The sequence below is a fragment of the Drepanopeziza brunnea genome (assembly GCF_022702325.1).
Source record: "Drepanopeziza brunnea f. sp. 'multigermtubi' strain 214-2 chromosome Unknown ctg12, whole genome shotgun sequence".
Taxonomy (NCBI): Eukaryota; Fungi; Ascomycota; class Leotiomycetes; order Helotiales; family Drepanopezizaceae; genus Drepanopeziza; species Drepanopeziza brunnea.
In genome coordinates, this window is record NW_027094075.1 from 381093 (window position 1) to 396621 (window position 15529).

General features: G+C 54.3%; 5 protein-coding genes across 5 annotated transcripts; 3 read left to right on the plus strand and 2 right to left on the minus strand.

Moving 5' to 3' along the window:
* Nucleotides 1-209: 209 nt before the first annotated feature.
* On the minus strand, nucleotides 210-2614 carry L3040_006882 (uncharacterized protein; the record flags this gene model as incomplete). The annotated part of the gene is made up of 3 exons (XM_066156070.1): nucleotides 210-2253; nucleotides 2408-2492; nucleotides 2608-2614. The coding sequence occupies 3 exons, from the start codon at nucleotides 2612-2614 to the stop codon at nucleotides 210-212; spliced, it is 2136 nt and encodes a 711-aa protein (XP_066010887.1).
* Nucleotides 2615-4545: 1931 nt separating this feature from the next.
* L3040_006883 (uncharacterized protein) lies at nucleotides 4546-6337 on the plus strand (the record flags this gene model as incomplete). The annotated part of the gene is made up of 3 exons (XM_007296788.2): nucleotides 4546-4809; nucleotides 4880-5027; nucleotides 5265-6337. 3 exons carry the CDS (start codon nucleotides 4546-4548, stop codon nucleotides 6335-6337), a joined length of 1485 nt encoding a protein of 494 aa, XP_007296850.1.
* A 1089-nt stretch (nucleotides 6338-7426) lies between these two features.
* L3040_006884 (uncharacterized protein) lies at nucleotides 7427-8110 on the plus strand (the record flags this gene model as incomplete). Its single annotated transcript, XM_066156071.1, has 1 exon — nucleotides 7427-8110. One exon carries the CDS (start codon nucleotides 7427-7429, stop codon nucleotides 8108-8110), a length of 684 nt encoding a protein of 227 aa, XP_066010888.1.
* Nucleotides 8111-10512: 2402 nt separating this feature from the next.
* On the minus strand, nucleotides 10513-11289 carry L3040_006885 (uncharacterized protein; the record flags this gene model as incomplete). Its single annotated transcript, XM_007296790.2, has 1 exon — nucleotides 10513-11289. One exon carries the CDS (start codon nucleotides 11287-11289, stop codon nucleotides 10513-10515), a length of 777 nt encoding a protein of 258 aa, XP_007296852.1.
* Nucleotides 11290-12844: 1555 nt separating this feature from the next.
* L3040_006886 (uncharacterized protein) lies at nucleotides 12845-15294 on the plus strand (the record flags this gene model as incomplete). The annotated part of the gene is made up of 3 exons (XM_007296791.2): nucleotides 12845-13198; nucleotides 13318-13646; nucleotides 13713-15294. 3 exons carry the CDS (start codon nucleotides 12845-12847, stop codon nucleotides 15292-15294), a joined length of 2265 nt encoding a protein of 754 aa, XP_007296853.2.
* Nucleotides 15295-15529: the final 235 nt, after the last annotated feature.

Consider the following 15529-nt stretch of genomic DNA (forward strand, 5'->3'; position numbering starts at 1 on the left):
CGCGGCGCAAAGAAATGTGGTGCCTACCTACCTGCCGTGCCACGCGAGCAGCGCGCACAACATCTACCACAGACGGGAGATCGTGGGAAGGGGACGAGGTGTCCAATTTCATTCATTCGTATTCGTATCTAGGGATAACCAGCCCATCATCGCTATGCCAATTCATGTTCGTCCGTCCCCATCACAAGATGTCAAAACAATCCATCCTATTAAAGCTGCTCCGGCGTACTCCCCCTTCCCGTTAACGGGCCCGCAAGTCCCAACATTCTCCGCCCCAGCAGATCATCCGAACTAGCCAGTTTAACCATGCTCCTCTTGCTCTGCAGGCCTGCCTTCTTCTTCCCCTCACTTCGTTCCCGCAGCTGCTCTTTCAACAGATTCTCCTTCCTCTTCCTCTCATCGCCCCTCCGCGCCGCCTCTCTACTCTTACTCTTGGCAGTCATGCTCATCTCCAACCCCATATCTTCGTCGCCCGAACTCTCTCCCGTCCTCCGCCGCTGATGGTGCACGTACCCGCCCGGGGTCAACACACCACCACTGCGTTCCCGCTCCTCGGAAGCCGCGAAGATGTGATCGATCCAGCGGGAGCAGCGAAAGATGTACTTCCAGCCCTCAGGGAAGGCGCCGACGAATTGCAGGAAGCCGTGGGAGATGCCCGGGATGAGCACGACTTCCACGACGTCTCTATCGTCGAATTCCCGGTGCATTCCGTGCGTGGAAGCTGGTTCGGCGAGGTGGTTCGCTTCTTTCGCGCGTCTCAAGCGGCCGGCAAAGATGACGGTGTCGTCGACCAGCGGGTCGCGCTCGCCGGTGAGGAGGTACGTCTTGGGGAACTGGGCGAGCACGGCGTCGGGGGTGAGGATGGGGGAGAGCAAGTAGTCCTGTGAAAAGTCGGGGCGGTTGTGTGGCCCGATGTAGAGGATGATCATAGCACGCATCATTTCGGGGGTGAGGATGCGGTCATTAAAGTAGGATATCATGCTGGACATGGCGAGGCGCGTCTTGAGGGGCTCGGGGTGGTGTGATGGAGAGCGTTGCGGGGGCGCGTCCGTACGGGGAAGCCCGGGGGAGAGGACGGTGGGGGCGGCCGTGGAAAACTGGGGTGTGGGCAGGCTGATGGCGAGGGGTGCTGGGCTGGCGGTGAGAGGGGGCGTGGTCACCTTTGGAGGCGTTTTGTCCTCGTCTTCGGAGTGGTGGGGGGTTCCGGCTGCCATGTTGTATTGCATACTCTTTTGCCGAATGAAGGTCCGGTTGGTCTTTCGAGACCGTCGATCTTTGATCAACGACATTTGCTCGTCTGACATCCAATTCCCGATATTCATGTCCAAACCGGGGTATACCAGAACCAGGCCTTCCGGGATGGGCAGGGAGCGCTGCCCGAGAACCTGCCGGCCATTCGTCGACCCGGCCTCGATGATCATGACGGTGAGAGCCGTCGCCAGATTCCCGCCGGCGCTGTCGCCTGTGATCACCATCTTCGGGATCACCTCGCCTGACAGGCCCAGGCACCGTCCTCGGCTCGCGATGATGGTGCTGTAGACGTCGAAGCACTCGTTCAGCGCATACGGGTATGGGTATTCGGGGGCTTTGCGATAGTCCAGACTCAGCACGGGTAGCCCCGTCTTCCCAGCCCACGCAAACAGCTTGTCGTCGTTGGTGCGGGGATCCATGGCCACGAAACCGCCCCCCGGTATGTCCAGCACCACCTTGGTGTGGGTCTTCAAGGCGGAGAGGGGCCCGTCGAAGTACAGCCAGCCGCTGACCGGCTCCTTGTAGTCGGAATTGGGCGGTCTGGGGATCCGAATCTGCCGCGGCGGGTATCTCATGAATCTTGGGCGCATCAAGGTCGTCAAGAAGTTGAGGTAGGGCGTCGTCCCCTTGTTCCAGCTCACCCTCAGATGCTCGACGGTCAGCATGCCCCTGACCTTCCTGACCTTCTCATCGGCCTGCTCTGCAGCAATGAGGTAGTAGACCGTGAACACCACGCTGGCCAGGTCGCGCAGCCACTTCCTCTTGATGCGCATGGCGGACCAGAAGCCGGCGTCGAGAGCGATGGTCACCCATGTGGCGCGGAAGTAGGAGCGGGTGTAGAGGTTGGCGAGGGGCTCGGGGCATTCGAGGCCCAGGAGCTTGCCCAGGTTGCGGGCGACGTAGAGGTAGAGGAGGGTGACGACGAGGGTCTGCCAGGGCGTGAGGATGGTGGAGAGACGGCGGGAGAGCTTGCGGATGGTGGGCGGGCCATGTTTGTGGCCACTTGCAGCGGGGGGGGGTGTTGGGTTAGTCGAGGTTGGAATTGAGATGTGGGGTGTGGAATAGGAATCGGAGTAGGGATGGGAAATGGGGGAATAGATGGGGATGGAAGATGTAGGTAAGGTAGGTAGGTAGGTAGGTAGGTAGGGAACAGTACCGGAAGAGATAGAAAGACCAGAACGAGACGACGGCGAGGACTTGAATCTTGCGAAACTGCACCGAGGGCCGACCCAGCACGTGATCTGGCAGGCGGGGGGGAGGGGCGATTAGCAGAGGAGGGATATCATGAGTGGATGGATGAAGCTGGAGTTGCGTCTCGAATAATTCATGAACTTGGGGTATATGGTCTTTGCTTACCTATCATGGTGATGGGCACTTGATCCTGTAAGCCTGTAAGGAGTGGGCGGAGATATTTGTCCAAGAGAAGAAGAAAGAGAAGAAGGAGGAGAGGGCGAAGGGAGAGGAGGCTTCTTTCACATGTGAAAAATAGTAAACAAGCTTTGCCTCTCTAGCCGCATGCTGGGGTGCTGGTTGTACCGGTAGGCGAGTGCAAGAGGTCGGTCGGGTAAGAGTCGGGTAAGAGACGGGTAAGAGATGGGTCAGAGACAGGTAACAAAGTACAAAGTATCAATGCTATACAGAGATAGATGGGTGCATGTAGGTGGAAGGTACCGGTAGATAGAGGGATCGATGAGGTGGTGATGTAGGTGCAGTAAAGGTGCATCTGTATGTACGCATACTATGTATGATCCTGCGTTCTGTTCCTGCGGCGGACCAGATACCTAGATGTACAGAGTATGTGCGTCCGACCCAAGGAATGGGAGGATGACAGAGATCGCCGGAAGATGTTGGTTGGCATGTGACCATGGGAGCTGGGGCGGGCCGTGGCAATCGCACGTGACACCGCGGACGAGATCATGTGATGGCCTCTCGCAGGATGCACACGCAGCCAGTCAGCTGACCACAGTCGCATCAGATCAGGTCAGCCTCGTCTGTTGGCAACGTCAAGGGGCAACGCAACGTCAAGGGGCAACGTCAACGGCCAACGTCAACCCCAACCTCCACCTCGAAACTCGGCTAGCTCACAGGGGGACCGGACCCTGAGGAAATACTACCATACCGAGGTTAAGCCGGCCCGTTGTCGAGATGGGGAAGTTGAGCCGCGAGCCATGGCAGGGGAAACGGGGCGGTGTGAGGGAAACATTCTTTCTCGTCCCTGGTTTGAAGTTTCCTCCTGGCATGGGCCCGCGGGATGCTGACTGATGAGGATAGGATACGGTACCTAGGTTGACATGGTGAGGCTCCGAAGTCTTCTACGTACTGACATGCCGACCTACCGGTACCCTACCTAGGTACCGGTCCGGTACCTGCCATCTGTCTTGGGTTGACTTTCATACTTTGGCAGCATGACCGAGTCCCGTACCGGTACATGTACTACTACCGGTAGTCCAAACGTTGTGGCGGGCGGACCTACCCGACATGAGCCGCCGCGTGGCCCGAGCCGAGCCGACCCAGGCCTAGAGCAGTTACTAGTACGTACTACGTTGAGTGGGGAGGTAGGGAGGTACTAGGGAGGGAGGGAGGGAGGTAGGGAGGTAGGTACCTAGGTGGGTAGTTTAGTAGTAGTAGTAGTAGTAGTAGTAGTAGTATTTGTACTTCTACGTAATACTACTTACTCTCATTTACAACGACCAATTACCTATCTCCGGCCTTCGAGCATAATCTCCATCCACCCATACTTTTCATATACTACCACTACTCGTTGTATTTATATCTCGCTTCGTCATTACTGTACTGTATCTCCTCCGGCCCCCGCCAGTCCCACTCGATCTGGCCATTGACCACCCCAGGGCCGGCCCCACTCGATTCTCCATCAAACACGAAGCGCTAACTACTTAGCGTAACGTGCCCGTCCCATCCCATCCCATCAAACGGCCAAGTCCTGCCAGCCGGAAAACTCCTGTCTTCTCTTCGGCTTGGCCTAAAACCCACGACGTTCCTTTTTCTTTTCTTCTCTCCCTCTCTCCCTCTCTCCCATCCCATCCTCCTCCTCCGGATCACGACACAAACTCGGCCCGTTCCATTCGTCCTGTGCTAGCGAGCTCTCTCCACAGTCTCTCGTTCTCCGGTCTTGATCGACTCGGAATCTTATCCTCCCTTCAATTTGGAAACTTGCACTTTGCAGCTCTCTCATCCACCTCTCCCCTCCTAATCATCCTCTCTAATACTCAACCCCCCCCCCCCTCCCCACCCTCATCGTCCAACTTCTTCCTCCCCGCGAGCCAGCAGTTCACCATGGCAGATGAGATAGTATCGACGACCGCGAGAGCAAACCATAATGGCGGTGCTGGCGCTCGAGGCGCCGCTACGTCTGGCAGTGATGCTACTCCCATCGTTGAGAAGCCCGTACCGCCGCCCGCTCATAAATCCCGACATTCAACGTGGACGAAGGACATGAGCGACTTCCAGTCCTCCGGCACCCCGAGCTCCGTGAATGGCACAAACAGACACAGCAAGATGATGGAACTCCACACCTCGGTCGATCTGGGAGACTACTTCGTAAGTCCCCCGAATCCCCCCGCATCCTCCATGGGCGAAGAATATGCAGCTAACCATTCAAACCCAATAGGTTGGCCCGCGAAACATGGATAGCCACTCCAAGCTACCCTACTTCATGCGCCTTCATGGCTCGGTCACGCCTCGGATGCTCCTGCCGCTGGCTCTCGTGGCCGGCTGGTCCACAGCAATCACCTGCATCTCGAAATTCGTCTATCCCCGTACGTATCCTACCCTCGATTGCCCACCTACGCTCCCACATTCTACGCTCGAGAGTGCCACTTAGACTCCATCCTTCCTCAAGAGGCATCTCATGAAATTCCATGGCCCCTCCGCTCCCTGTCCTACCTACACTCCTTCCCTCCCTCCCCTCTGTATCCCATCTCCCTCTCTACCCTCTCTCATCCCCCCCCCCCCCCCCCCCCCCCCCATACCCGTCTCTCTCTAACACAGCCCAGTCATGGTCAACTCCGTCCTTCTCACCGTACTGGGTTTCGTCGTGGGTCTCGCCCTCTCCTTCCGCAGCACCACCGCCTACGAGCGTTACACCGAGGGCCGCAAGGCCTGGGCAACCCTCGCCGTGCACGCCCGCCACCTCGCCCGCAGCATCTGGGTGCACATTGATGAGCGTCCTGAACAGGCCAAAGAGGACCTCCTCTCCAAGGTCACTGCCATAAACCTGATACTGGCTTTTGCCGTGTCCCTCAAGCACAAGCTCCGGTTCGAGCCCTACGTCCACTACCCAGACATCCACTCGCTCGTGTCCCACCTGGACACCTTTGCCCTGGCAGCGCACAAGCCGGAAAACACGGTCGAGGAGAAACATTCTCCGTGGAAAGCAGTGGGTATCTACCTCGGCATTTCTTTTGCCGAGTCCAACCCCCGAAAACTGATCAAGCGCGCCGACCGTCCGCTCGGAAACCTGCCCCTCGAGATCCTCACCTACATCTCCTCCTACATCGAAGAGACCAGCGAGAACGGTACCCTCAAAAGTCCCGTGGTCACCGGCGCACTCCTCAGCACCATGGAGACGCTCACCGACACCCAGGCTTCCGCCGAACGAGTTCTGACCACGCCCCTGCCCGTCGGATACAACATTCTGATCTCGCAAATCGTGCTCCTGTACGTGTACCTGCTACCGTTCCAACTGTACTCGACGCTCGGATGGATTACGATACCCGGTACCATTGCCGCCGCCTACATCATCCTCGGTCTCGCGGCCATTGGATTCGAGCTCGAGAACCCCTTCGGCAACGACGTTAACGATCTCCCGCTCGACTCGTACTGCATGGACCTCGCTAACGATTTGAACGTGTTGACATCGGTCCCCGCGCCTCGCTTCAGCGACGTGGTCAGGGGGTGCGGCGGCAACACCGAGAACAAGGTCCTCTGGCCATTGAGTAACAGCGGCTTCGATGATTGGGAGGCTCGCACGGTGCAGGACATCAGGTCGGCGCTGAAGGCGAAGGTAATGGCCGCTCGAGGCTGTTGTGATAACGGGTCAATGGACGGGGACACGCTCCAAGCCTGATGAGAAATCGGAACTCGATCCCTCCCTCGAGTTCATACTTGAGGACTGAGAGGACAGTTCTGATGGATTCCGTCATCTATTTTTCGATACTGTCCTGTCTTCTTTGGTTTCATCGCCGCGCTCGCCGCATAATTGGTGGTCCAAAAGAAATTGACGATACCGGCGTTAAAATGTCTTGTTTCTAGCCTGTTTTGTTTTTCTCTGCTTCCGGCCCCGCCTTGGGGGCGAATGGATATCACGACAAAATCACCTGCGCCGCATTGGGAGGCGTTTGTAATTAGATGCTTGTTTCTGAATGTATGAGAGACGGAACGTCGAGACCAGTTGGAATCCAATTGTCTGCACACACCTGCCTAAGAAGAGGGGGAGGGGAGCTTACGAGTGTGCCTTCTTGAACGATTACCTTTATATTCCCCTATGCGTGACGATCATCAGCTGTCTGCTCTTGGAAAGAATCCGTCTCAGTAATAAGTAACTAAACGCAGCTTTCTTTTTACTCTTAAAAGAGAGAAAATCTTTTGAGAAAGAAAAAAGCTGTTTCTCTTCCGTCAAGCTATACACAATCATACATATACATACATACATACCTACGTAGAAAGGGGGTCTCGGCTAGCTAATTACGGCCCACTTACGTATATGTATTTGTATATAGTTGATCAGAAGCTTGTGCGGGTGGAATTGGTGATTCCGGTTCGTCGGAAACGAAACCATATCGATGAGTTCTCTCTCATCTGTTTTTATTTCCAGATCTAGGAATGGATTTTTTTTGGTGGGGGGGCTATGGCTGGTTTACAATAAATGGAGATGCTGTCAGGAAAAGGTCGGCATATCGGCAGCCTCTCCAAAAGGGATAGTTTAATGCCTTAGATCCAAGGAGTAAATCAAAGTCGCGCTAAGAAATAAATTGTGGATCTCACTTCAGAGCTTCAAAACCTCAAAGCTTCATCCGAACATTGACGTCCAGCTTGCAACCCAAGACTCCCCGCAACGGCCAACACACATTTACGGTTACATGTACCAAGGAACGAAGGAATACAGGCGCTCCCACCATCTCCATTGACGCTCGCCGTCAGACCCACCACCACCACCATGCCTCTGTTCGCCCCCTCGCACCCCCCTCTCACCCACCTCCGCAGCTTCTCCAGCAGCGCGCGCACGCTCGCCAAATCGACCAAGAAGCGCCTGGAGTACGAGCACCGCGCCGTGCCGCCCTACCCCTACGGGCCCTCGCACATCTACAAGCAGTCGAACTTCGGGCTCTACGGCACGCAGAAGATCCGCTTCGGGAACATCGTGTCGGAGAAGAACGAGATCAAGACGCGGCGGCACTGGCGGCCGAACGTACACTCGAAGCGGCTGTGGAGCGACGCGCTGCAGCGCTACCTCCGGCTCCGCATCACGACGCGCGTGCTGCGCACCGTCGACAAGGTCGGCGGCCTGGACGAGTACCTGCTCGGTGAGAAGGCGGGCCGCCTGAAGGAGCTGGGCATGGGCGGGTGGAAGCTGCGCTGGAGGATCATGCAGACGGAGCGCGTCAGGGAGAGGTATCGGAGGCAGCGGGAGCTCTTGGGATTGCCGCCGCTGGAGGAGGTGTGGCGGGGTTCGGACGGGGGGCAGGCGACTGAGCAGCAGGTTGCGGATGAGATGCGGGCGTTCGATGCCGGGTTGGAGACTGGGGAGGAGATTGAGGTGGTGGACGAGTCGGGGGCAGAGGCGTCGGCGGAATCTGACTTTATGCGTGAGGAGTCCCCGAGGCGGAATGTGGTGCTGTAAGACTCTCGATTTGATTTGTACCACCACGACGACAATTGTATGAACATGTGTTCTGATACGCAACAAACAATCCCTATTGAAAAAAATAAAAAATGGGTCTCTCCGCTGGGCTCATGTTCTATACTACCGCCCGATTCAATTGCAAAAGGCATGGTATTCCTTCAAGTAGCACGGTATGCATACACACCTGTTTCTGTTTAAAGCAACACCGAAGATCTGTCTGTTACAGTATATATATATATATATATATACACCCTCCCTGCTGAATACAACACTCCTGAGTTCCCATCCCATCTCGCTCGCCAAATCCTCTCTCTCCCTAGCTACCTCCATACCTACACCCCTATCCTCTCTCCTCTCTCCTCTCTCCTCTCTCCTCCATCTTCCAACCCCTATCCTATCCCACCCCACCCCACCCCATCTCATCCCACCCCAAGACAAGCACCCAAGACAAGCAAACGAAAGAAATCAATCACATCAACAGTCTCCTTACCTCTCTCTCTCTCTCTCTCTCTCTCTCTCTCTCTGACCTTTAAACCCGGGTCAGAGAGAGAGAGAGAGACGTTCGTTCGTTCGTTACTCTGCAATAGGCGTTTGGGGAGGTGGGGGAGCTGATGATTGAGTACCTAGTTGCTGTAATGCTTATGCGTTTCTCTTCTTCTTTTTTTCTTTTCTTTTTTTTTTTTTTTTCTTTTTTTTTTTTGTTACGCGTATGCCTATGCGTATGTTCTCTGAGACATGTGCTAGTCTTGTCTAGGATGGAAAGCGCCTCTAGAGGCCCTTTTTCTTTCTTTTTCTTTTTTTGGTGGGGGCGCCCGCGCGAGGTAGCGAGACGGGATACATATAATTTCGTATCGAGGATAGGGCTGGGCTCGCTGTTCCATCTCGGCCTGGTGCTTGCCCGCGAGGGGCGAGCGGTCTTGGAGATTTGGAGTCGGCGCGTAACCGCTTTCGTCGAGGGAGGTCGAGTGTGGTGTGGTGCGGTGGAGGATGTTGGGTTTGTAGGTGGAGGCTTCCTGGGCTGAAGTGTTTGTTTGGGAAGCGAAGTGTGTTTTGCTGGCTGGCTGGTTGGCTGGCGTTACTCAAGATGCGGTCTACCTCGCGCCGCGACCCCGGATCTCTGGTTGTGAGATTTCTGAATAGGAGAGTGGAAGAGGGAGGCGGTTGTCAGGGGTTTTTTTCGGCCTCGAGTGCGTGTGCGAGGGGCGAGGGTGGTTTGGTCTAGGTATTTAAGGCTGTTGTTGTTCGGTTTGATCACGCAAAGATGGGGACTTGAGAAAGAGGAGCGACATCTGCATATGTGAGTCTTAGCCGTCCTCTCGATGGAGCGTGTCAAGGTACGACGTATACCCCCTTTGGCTGTGCCTTGGCGATCGAATGGACTGTTTTTTCAAGGTCTTTTGTTTGCATATATCGCCGCTATCATGTCCCTGGTACAGCTGCCGGCTTGATGGCAGCTTACAGGGTTATGAGACTGTTATGTGTGGATTAGCTCGTTGCCTGATGGATGGGGAATGAGAGAAGAGGGCAAGTGCCATCTGGCGACCTGGGCTGCTCAGTCTTCTACTGATTTTGCAAATACCATCTCACACCAGCATACGTCAAGAGGGTGGTGGGAATCTAAGCCTCGCTTTCCGACGCTTCAGCTATTCAGCGACGTATCTGTTGGAACTGAAGACCTCAGTAACTTCTGAAACCTTGGTCAATTGTCAGTTTGGTAACTGTTACTTTGGTAGCCAATGGGGCGGAGCGAAAGTAGCGGTCAACTCGGTCAAGTGAGTCAAGTGAGTCAAGTGAGTCAACTGAGTCGAATGGAACAGGCCACTAGCTTCCGTTTGCTACTCTCAGTTTGTATCGGTAGCTATATAAATAGCTCCGATTCCACTTAGTTAGAGGCATGCAAACCCAACTGAATCTACTCAAACAATTGAATACGTATTCAACCTTGCATCGCACACCCCTGTGATGCCAACAGAATCCCTTTCCATCGGGCTCGTATTGCCTTTTGTTTAACGCTCAGCTCTTGCAGTCGTACTTACCTATTTCGGTAGGCAGGCTTCACGCAGCTGTTCCTTCTCTATGAACATGAGCTGTGGTCAAAATCTTACGAGCCTCACTAGTTCAGTAGACGATTCACACACAGCTTATCCGTTGTCGACAGATAGTAGAGCTGCAAAGGTTTCGAGACCGATCAAATATTTGGAAGCTTGTAATCATTTGATCGTCAAATGCAGGCTGTTCGCTTCCAGCGATCTTGAGAGCATCCTTGACCTCTTGCCAAAGGAGCTCTGGAAAGAGGAGAGAGGACAGCTGCTACCTATAGGCACATAAAAAATAAAATAGAATAAACTAAAGGGTTTGTTTTTACTGATCCCAATATTAATGTAAACGCCCCGACAGACCTATTTCTTCATATATCTCGCTAAATCTCGGTGGTCAAAGCCCCAGTCCCTCAAATACGCCTCTTTGATACGGCCAGGGTTCGCTTTCAGCATCTGGATCAACATATCCCTCCTCTCCAAGGAGATGCGCAGATTGAGAAAATGCCGATCGGCGAGAGCCTCCTCGATGGCCAGCGCCATGTCTTGCCACGCGTAGCCCGCGCCGCGCCCACCCCACGTCTGCTGACACGTGCCCGTCCGGCACTGCCAGAGGCCCAGGAAGGCATGGCACATGCCCTGCAGGAGACAGCACAGGGCGCTCTTCAGGCGGACGTAGCGGTTCGGCTCCCGCAGCCGGTAGTTGTAGGGCTTGTGCATGACAATGTCGAACATCTGCACTCGCGAGCCGTCGGCCCGCTCCTGGACGTACTTGAAGAACATGCCGCGCGTCTGCCGCTCGTGACCGCGCTGGGCTTTGAAGCGGAGCAGGCAGCGCTCGCTGCCGGCCAGGCTCCCGAAGAAGAAGAGCTCGTCGAAGAACTGGAAGTAGGCCGTGAGGACCACGCTGTCGCTGAACTCCGCCCGGTCCGAGTCGCGGAGGTCGAAGACCGGGTCGTGGTGCAGGCGCTGGATGGCTTCCTTTTGGAGGCGGCAGAGGTCCTCACCCCGGTATTTGGAGAATTGGGTGACTTTTTCTGAGAGGTAGGTTGGGTAGTGGCGGCCGGGCGTGAAGACTTCAGCAAGCCCGCGGCGGAGATAGCTATCTCGCACTGCCTTGTGTCTCTTGTGCCGGCTCATTGAGAAGAAATATCCACAAGATGTTTGGGTTTGCGGATGAAGTTGAGGTTGAGGTTGGAGTTGAAGTTAAGTGGTGAATAGCAACGAGCTTAAAGCTCCGTAAAGAGTTTCTGGATACGGCGTCCCGTATTCATGTCCGAGTGCAGACCTCTTAGCGCCGTCACTATGAACCTAAATTCGGCAACAGAATCCATTCACAAATCCGGGGTTGCTCATCCCAAGCATTGGCGGCTTGGCATCGCAATCCATTCGCAAATTTTCTGACGTGGCGTAGATAAGATTACTGGATAGATTCATTCTAGCCTGGATACAAGCTGTTTCCCAGCATCCTACAGAGCTTGGGTATCACATATCGTAGGGATGGAGCTATACTGTATAGGTCGCTTAACGACCCGCAGTCAGACATGGGGGCCAAGTATCCCCTTGCGACGTATATAAGGCGGATTCGGATTCCTGCCAGAAAAGGACTGCATCTTGGCGTTGTTAAAACCGATAGAGAATTCTATAATCGACAAATCGTGTTGTGAAGGGCAGAATATCTCATGTTTGACTTGCATCTTCATCTTCGATACTGCCATCGTGCTCATCGCTCTCTCCGCCCTATTCTTCACGGCACCCTCATCTCGATTATCGCCCTGACTGGTCTTCGCCCTTTGTATTTTATTTTAGTCCTTGTCTTTCGAGTTTGATCATCGTTTTTACGATCTGGCGAGATCCATGGTTGGACTTGAAGTCATTTCATTTGCTTCGCTGGCAGAACTGTCAGATTCTTGGATCAGACCGGCCGGGTACACCCTGCTTTCCACACTGCGGCATATTGTTCTGCCTGTAGATATCTTCTTATTATCATTCTCGGTCATGACTCACGACGAATGTCGGCAGCTACGGATTGCGCGATCTGAGTGCCTCGCGACGCGTCGGTAGGTCAAACGCAAGGTCAGCTAGCGGACGATCGTAGGCATGCAAGCCAAGCGAGCCAGTACACAACAACAGGGGGCAGCTCTCGCTTACACGCGCCAATATTTACTTGTCTTGAACGACCGCATAATCCTGAACGTGCGAGGACCGTCTGAAGATGTCGAACTTTCCAAGATCTCAAGCCTGATCTTACGTCGCTTATCGAGATAGTTACGACTTCTCTAGAGATTACATTTGTTAAGCTTTAATGCTTGGCTGAAAGGGCATCGTATAATTATAGATAGATTTAAACGCTGACCAATTTTAACACAATCATGCGCTCTATCTCTGGAAAGGACTCAAGGATTTGGCATGATGTTGATATTGCAGAAAGTTTGTATTAATAAGAATGTGAGGGTCCAGGTGAATGCATTGGTACTCAGGTGTGAAAGAAGTTATTGTACTCTATCACACTGACTAATCCATCTTGGCAAGCCAACTGATGCTGTTTAATCACCTGACTGAACAGCGGCAATAAAGCGGCCGCTAATCTACACGTGATGTCCACTTTAATCCCAGCTAAGTAGGTACAAGAACAAATATCGCAGCAACTGGGCAGCAATTGAGCAACACCACGTCGCTGAGTGCTCAAGGTATCATGGACATCCAAGATGTCTCTCAAGATGCGCAATATGCACAAATCCTGCTTGCCCAGAGAGCCCGCCTCGAATCAGCTCGCGCACGAAAAGGTGAAATACCAAAGGACCGACAAACTCGACAGAAGCTTGCCCAGGATCACGTGATCCAATATAAGCAATTTATGGCTCTAAAATCTCAGAAGCCACAGGATACCTACATGACAGCAACTTTGATAGGAGAGCCATACCTTCCGTCTGTCGCTCCTATCGAGGCCCTTGAGAAGATTCCAATCAGCCAGCTGAAGCTGGAAACGCATCATCGGGGCTTCTATTTACTTCTTCGGTTGTTTGTTCATCCTGTCAGAATGACTGCCGTAAGTCCGCCATTGGAAACACAATGCCACTGGGATACTGTCTTCACTGGTATCCAACCTTCTGGGGATTCCTGCGCTATTCTTCCTATATTATGATGCCTCTCGCTGACCATTTTCAGGTGATCACCTTGGCCGAGGACGAAGCCGGTGACGCACTGTCATTTTCGCTATATCAACAAGAAAGCGAGGGTGTACGTCCAGCTGCTGAGATTCTACCGAAGGATACTGTCCTACTCTTGAAGGAGCCGTATTTCAAGGCTGTTGTTGATGGAGGGTATGGACTTCGTGTCGACCATCCAACCGATGTTGTCTTCCTATCGGATAATGATCCTAGAATCCCCTCGTCTTGGAGAAAGTCCGGAGACGCTAATACCTCGAAGGCTGAGGAATGGAAGCAGAAGGGTAACTCCAAGGTTCAGGCAGGAAAGTATCGGGATGCGGTCAAAGAGTGAGTTTCTGCGCTCCATCCCAAGTCCCTCTCGCAATTTCCATGATTCTGACTTACATTCAAAAGTTACACTGCGGCACTCGATTGCTCTCCCACCCCGGCAGAAGCTGAAATTATACACAACAACAGAGCCTTGGCATACCTACGACTCCACCATTACGATGCTGCTCTCGAAGACACTGCTTTCCTCGTGGATCCCAACGACCGCTCTGAAAAGGCGCTCTATCGTGGGGCTCTAGCTCTTTACAATCTCGGACGGTACTCGGAATGTCAAGAGCTCCTCAAGATTCACACGGCTAAATTCCCGACAAGCGAGGCAGGAAAGTTTGAGCTTGCCCGAGTCCAGCTCAGAATCAAGGAGCAGAAGTCCGGCGTCTACAACTTCAAGAGTATGTACAAAGCAGCAAAGATAAAGCCTCATCGCCTCGATTGTGCGACGTTTATTGGGGCAGTGAAGGTGCAAGATATTGCAGGCAAAGGTCGGGGTTTGGTCACGACGAAGGATGTCAAGGCTGGCGACCTGCTCTTCTGCGAGAAGGCTTTCTCTTATGGTCATTACGACTCTTCCGAGACCAAGAATTCCGGTGAGAACACGGGCATCTTGGTTAACCTAGCCACCAATCGCGTAACCATAGGCACTCACGTAGCTCGTCTCACCGACATGTACCAAAAGTTACAGAACAATCCATCGACGGCAGCGACGGTTCACGATCTGTACAGTGGCTCCTACAAGAGGGCTACGCAAGTAAGTGTCGACGGAAGACCCGTCGTCGATAGCTTTCTGATCGAGCGAATCGTCAGCCTGAATGTCTTTAGCTCCCCACTCACGTCCAGAGAAGCCTACGACCAGGACCGGCAAGCCGACGACCCACGCTTCGGATCTACCGGTCTGTGGGTCTACGCTGCCTACATCAACCACTCCTGCATCGTCAACTGCTACCGCACCTTCATCGGCGACATGATGATCGTGCGAGCCGCCAAGGACATGCCCGCCGACACCGAACTCGAATGGTCCTACGCGGACCCCATCAACCGCGCCAAGACGAAGAGGTCGCTGCAGGACAACTGGGGCTTCACCTGCACGTGCCCGGTCTGCGCCGACGATGCGAAGACGCCCAAGAAGCTGAAGACCCAGAGGCAGCAGATCCTCGCCAGCATGTCGACGCGCGATCCGCGCACGGCCGCCCTCGAGATGGCAAAGACCTACCTCGCACCCGCCACTGCCGTCCCCCGCTTCGAGCTCTTCCAGCTGTACCTCACCATGGCCCAGCACCTCGTCTCCGGGGACGGCAGCGGCGACCGACAGGCTGCGGCCGACCAAGGAGTCTTCTACGCCCTGCAAGCGCTCGACGCCCTCGGGTTCGTAGTGGAAGGCGTCGACCTGCCGACGGGCCGCAAGAGGGATCTCGTCGTCAGGCAGTGGGGCGCTGCAGTTCAGCCGCTCGTGCATGTCTGGGAGACGCTCTGGGCTGCATGGGCCGTGGGGCATCCCAAGTGGGCGGACGACGCCGAGAGGTACTGGAAGATCGCCTACGCGGTGGTGCGGGCGGGCGAGAGCGATACTTTTGAAGCCACGTACCAGCTGAAGCAGAAAAAAGAGAGGAGGAATCACGCGGTGCTGCAGGACCTGAGGAATATGCGGGTTTGAGAAAGTGGTCGCGCACAGTTTCCTTTACACGGGTTAACGAGCATGGGAGCTGGTATTAGAGATGACAGATATTATTAGAGATACAGACGTCTTTGGGCTTCAGGGAGAGAGAAAGGGGGAAGAGAGTGGGGGGGGGGCTTGTATTCTAGATACCGTAGACCGCTAGACTAGATACGAAGAATAATGAGCAACATCCTCCACACTTCCTTCGCTGCCAGATTCATCGCTTTCCATA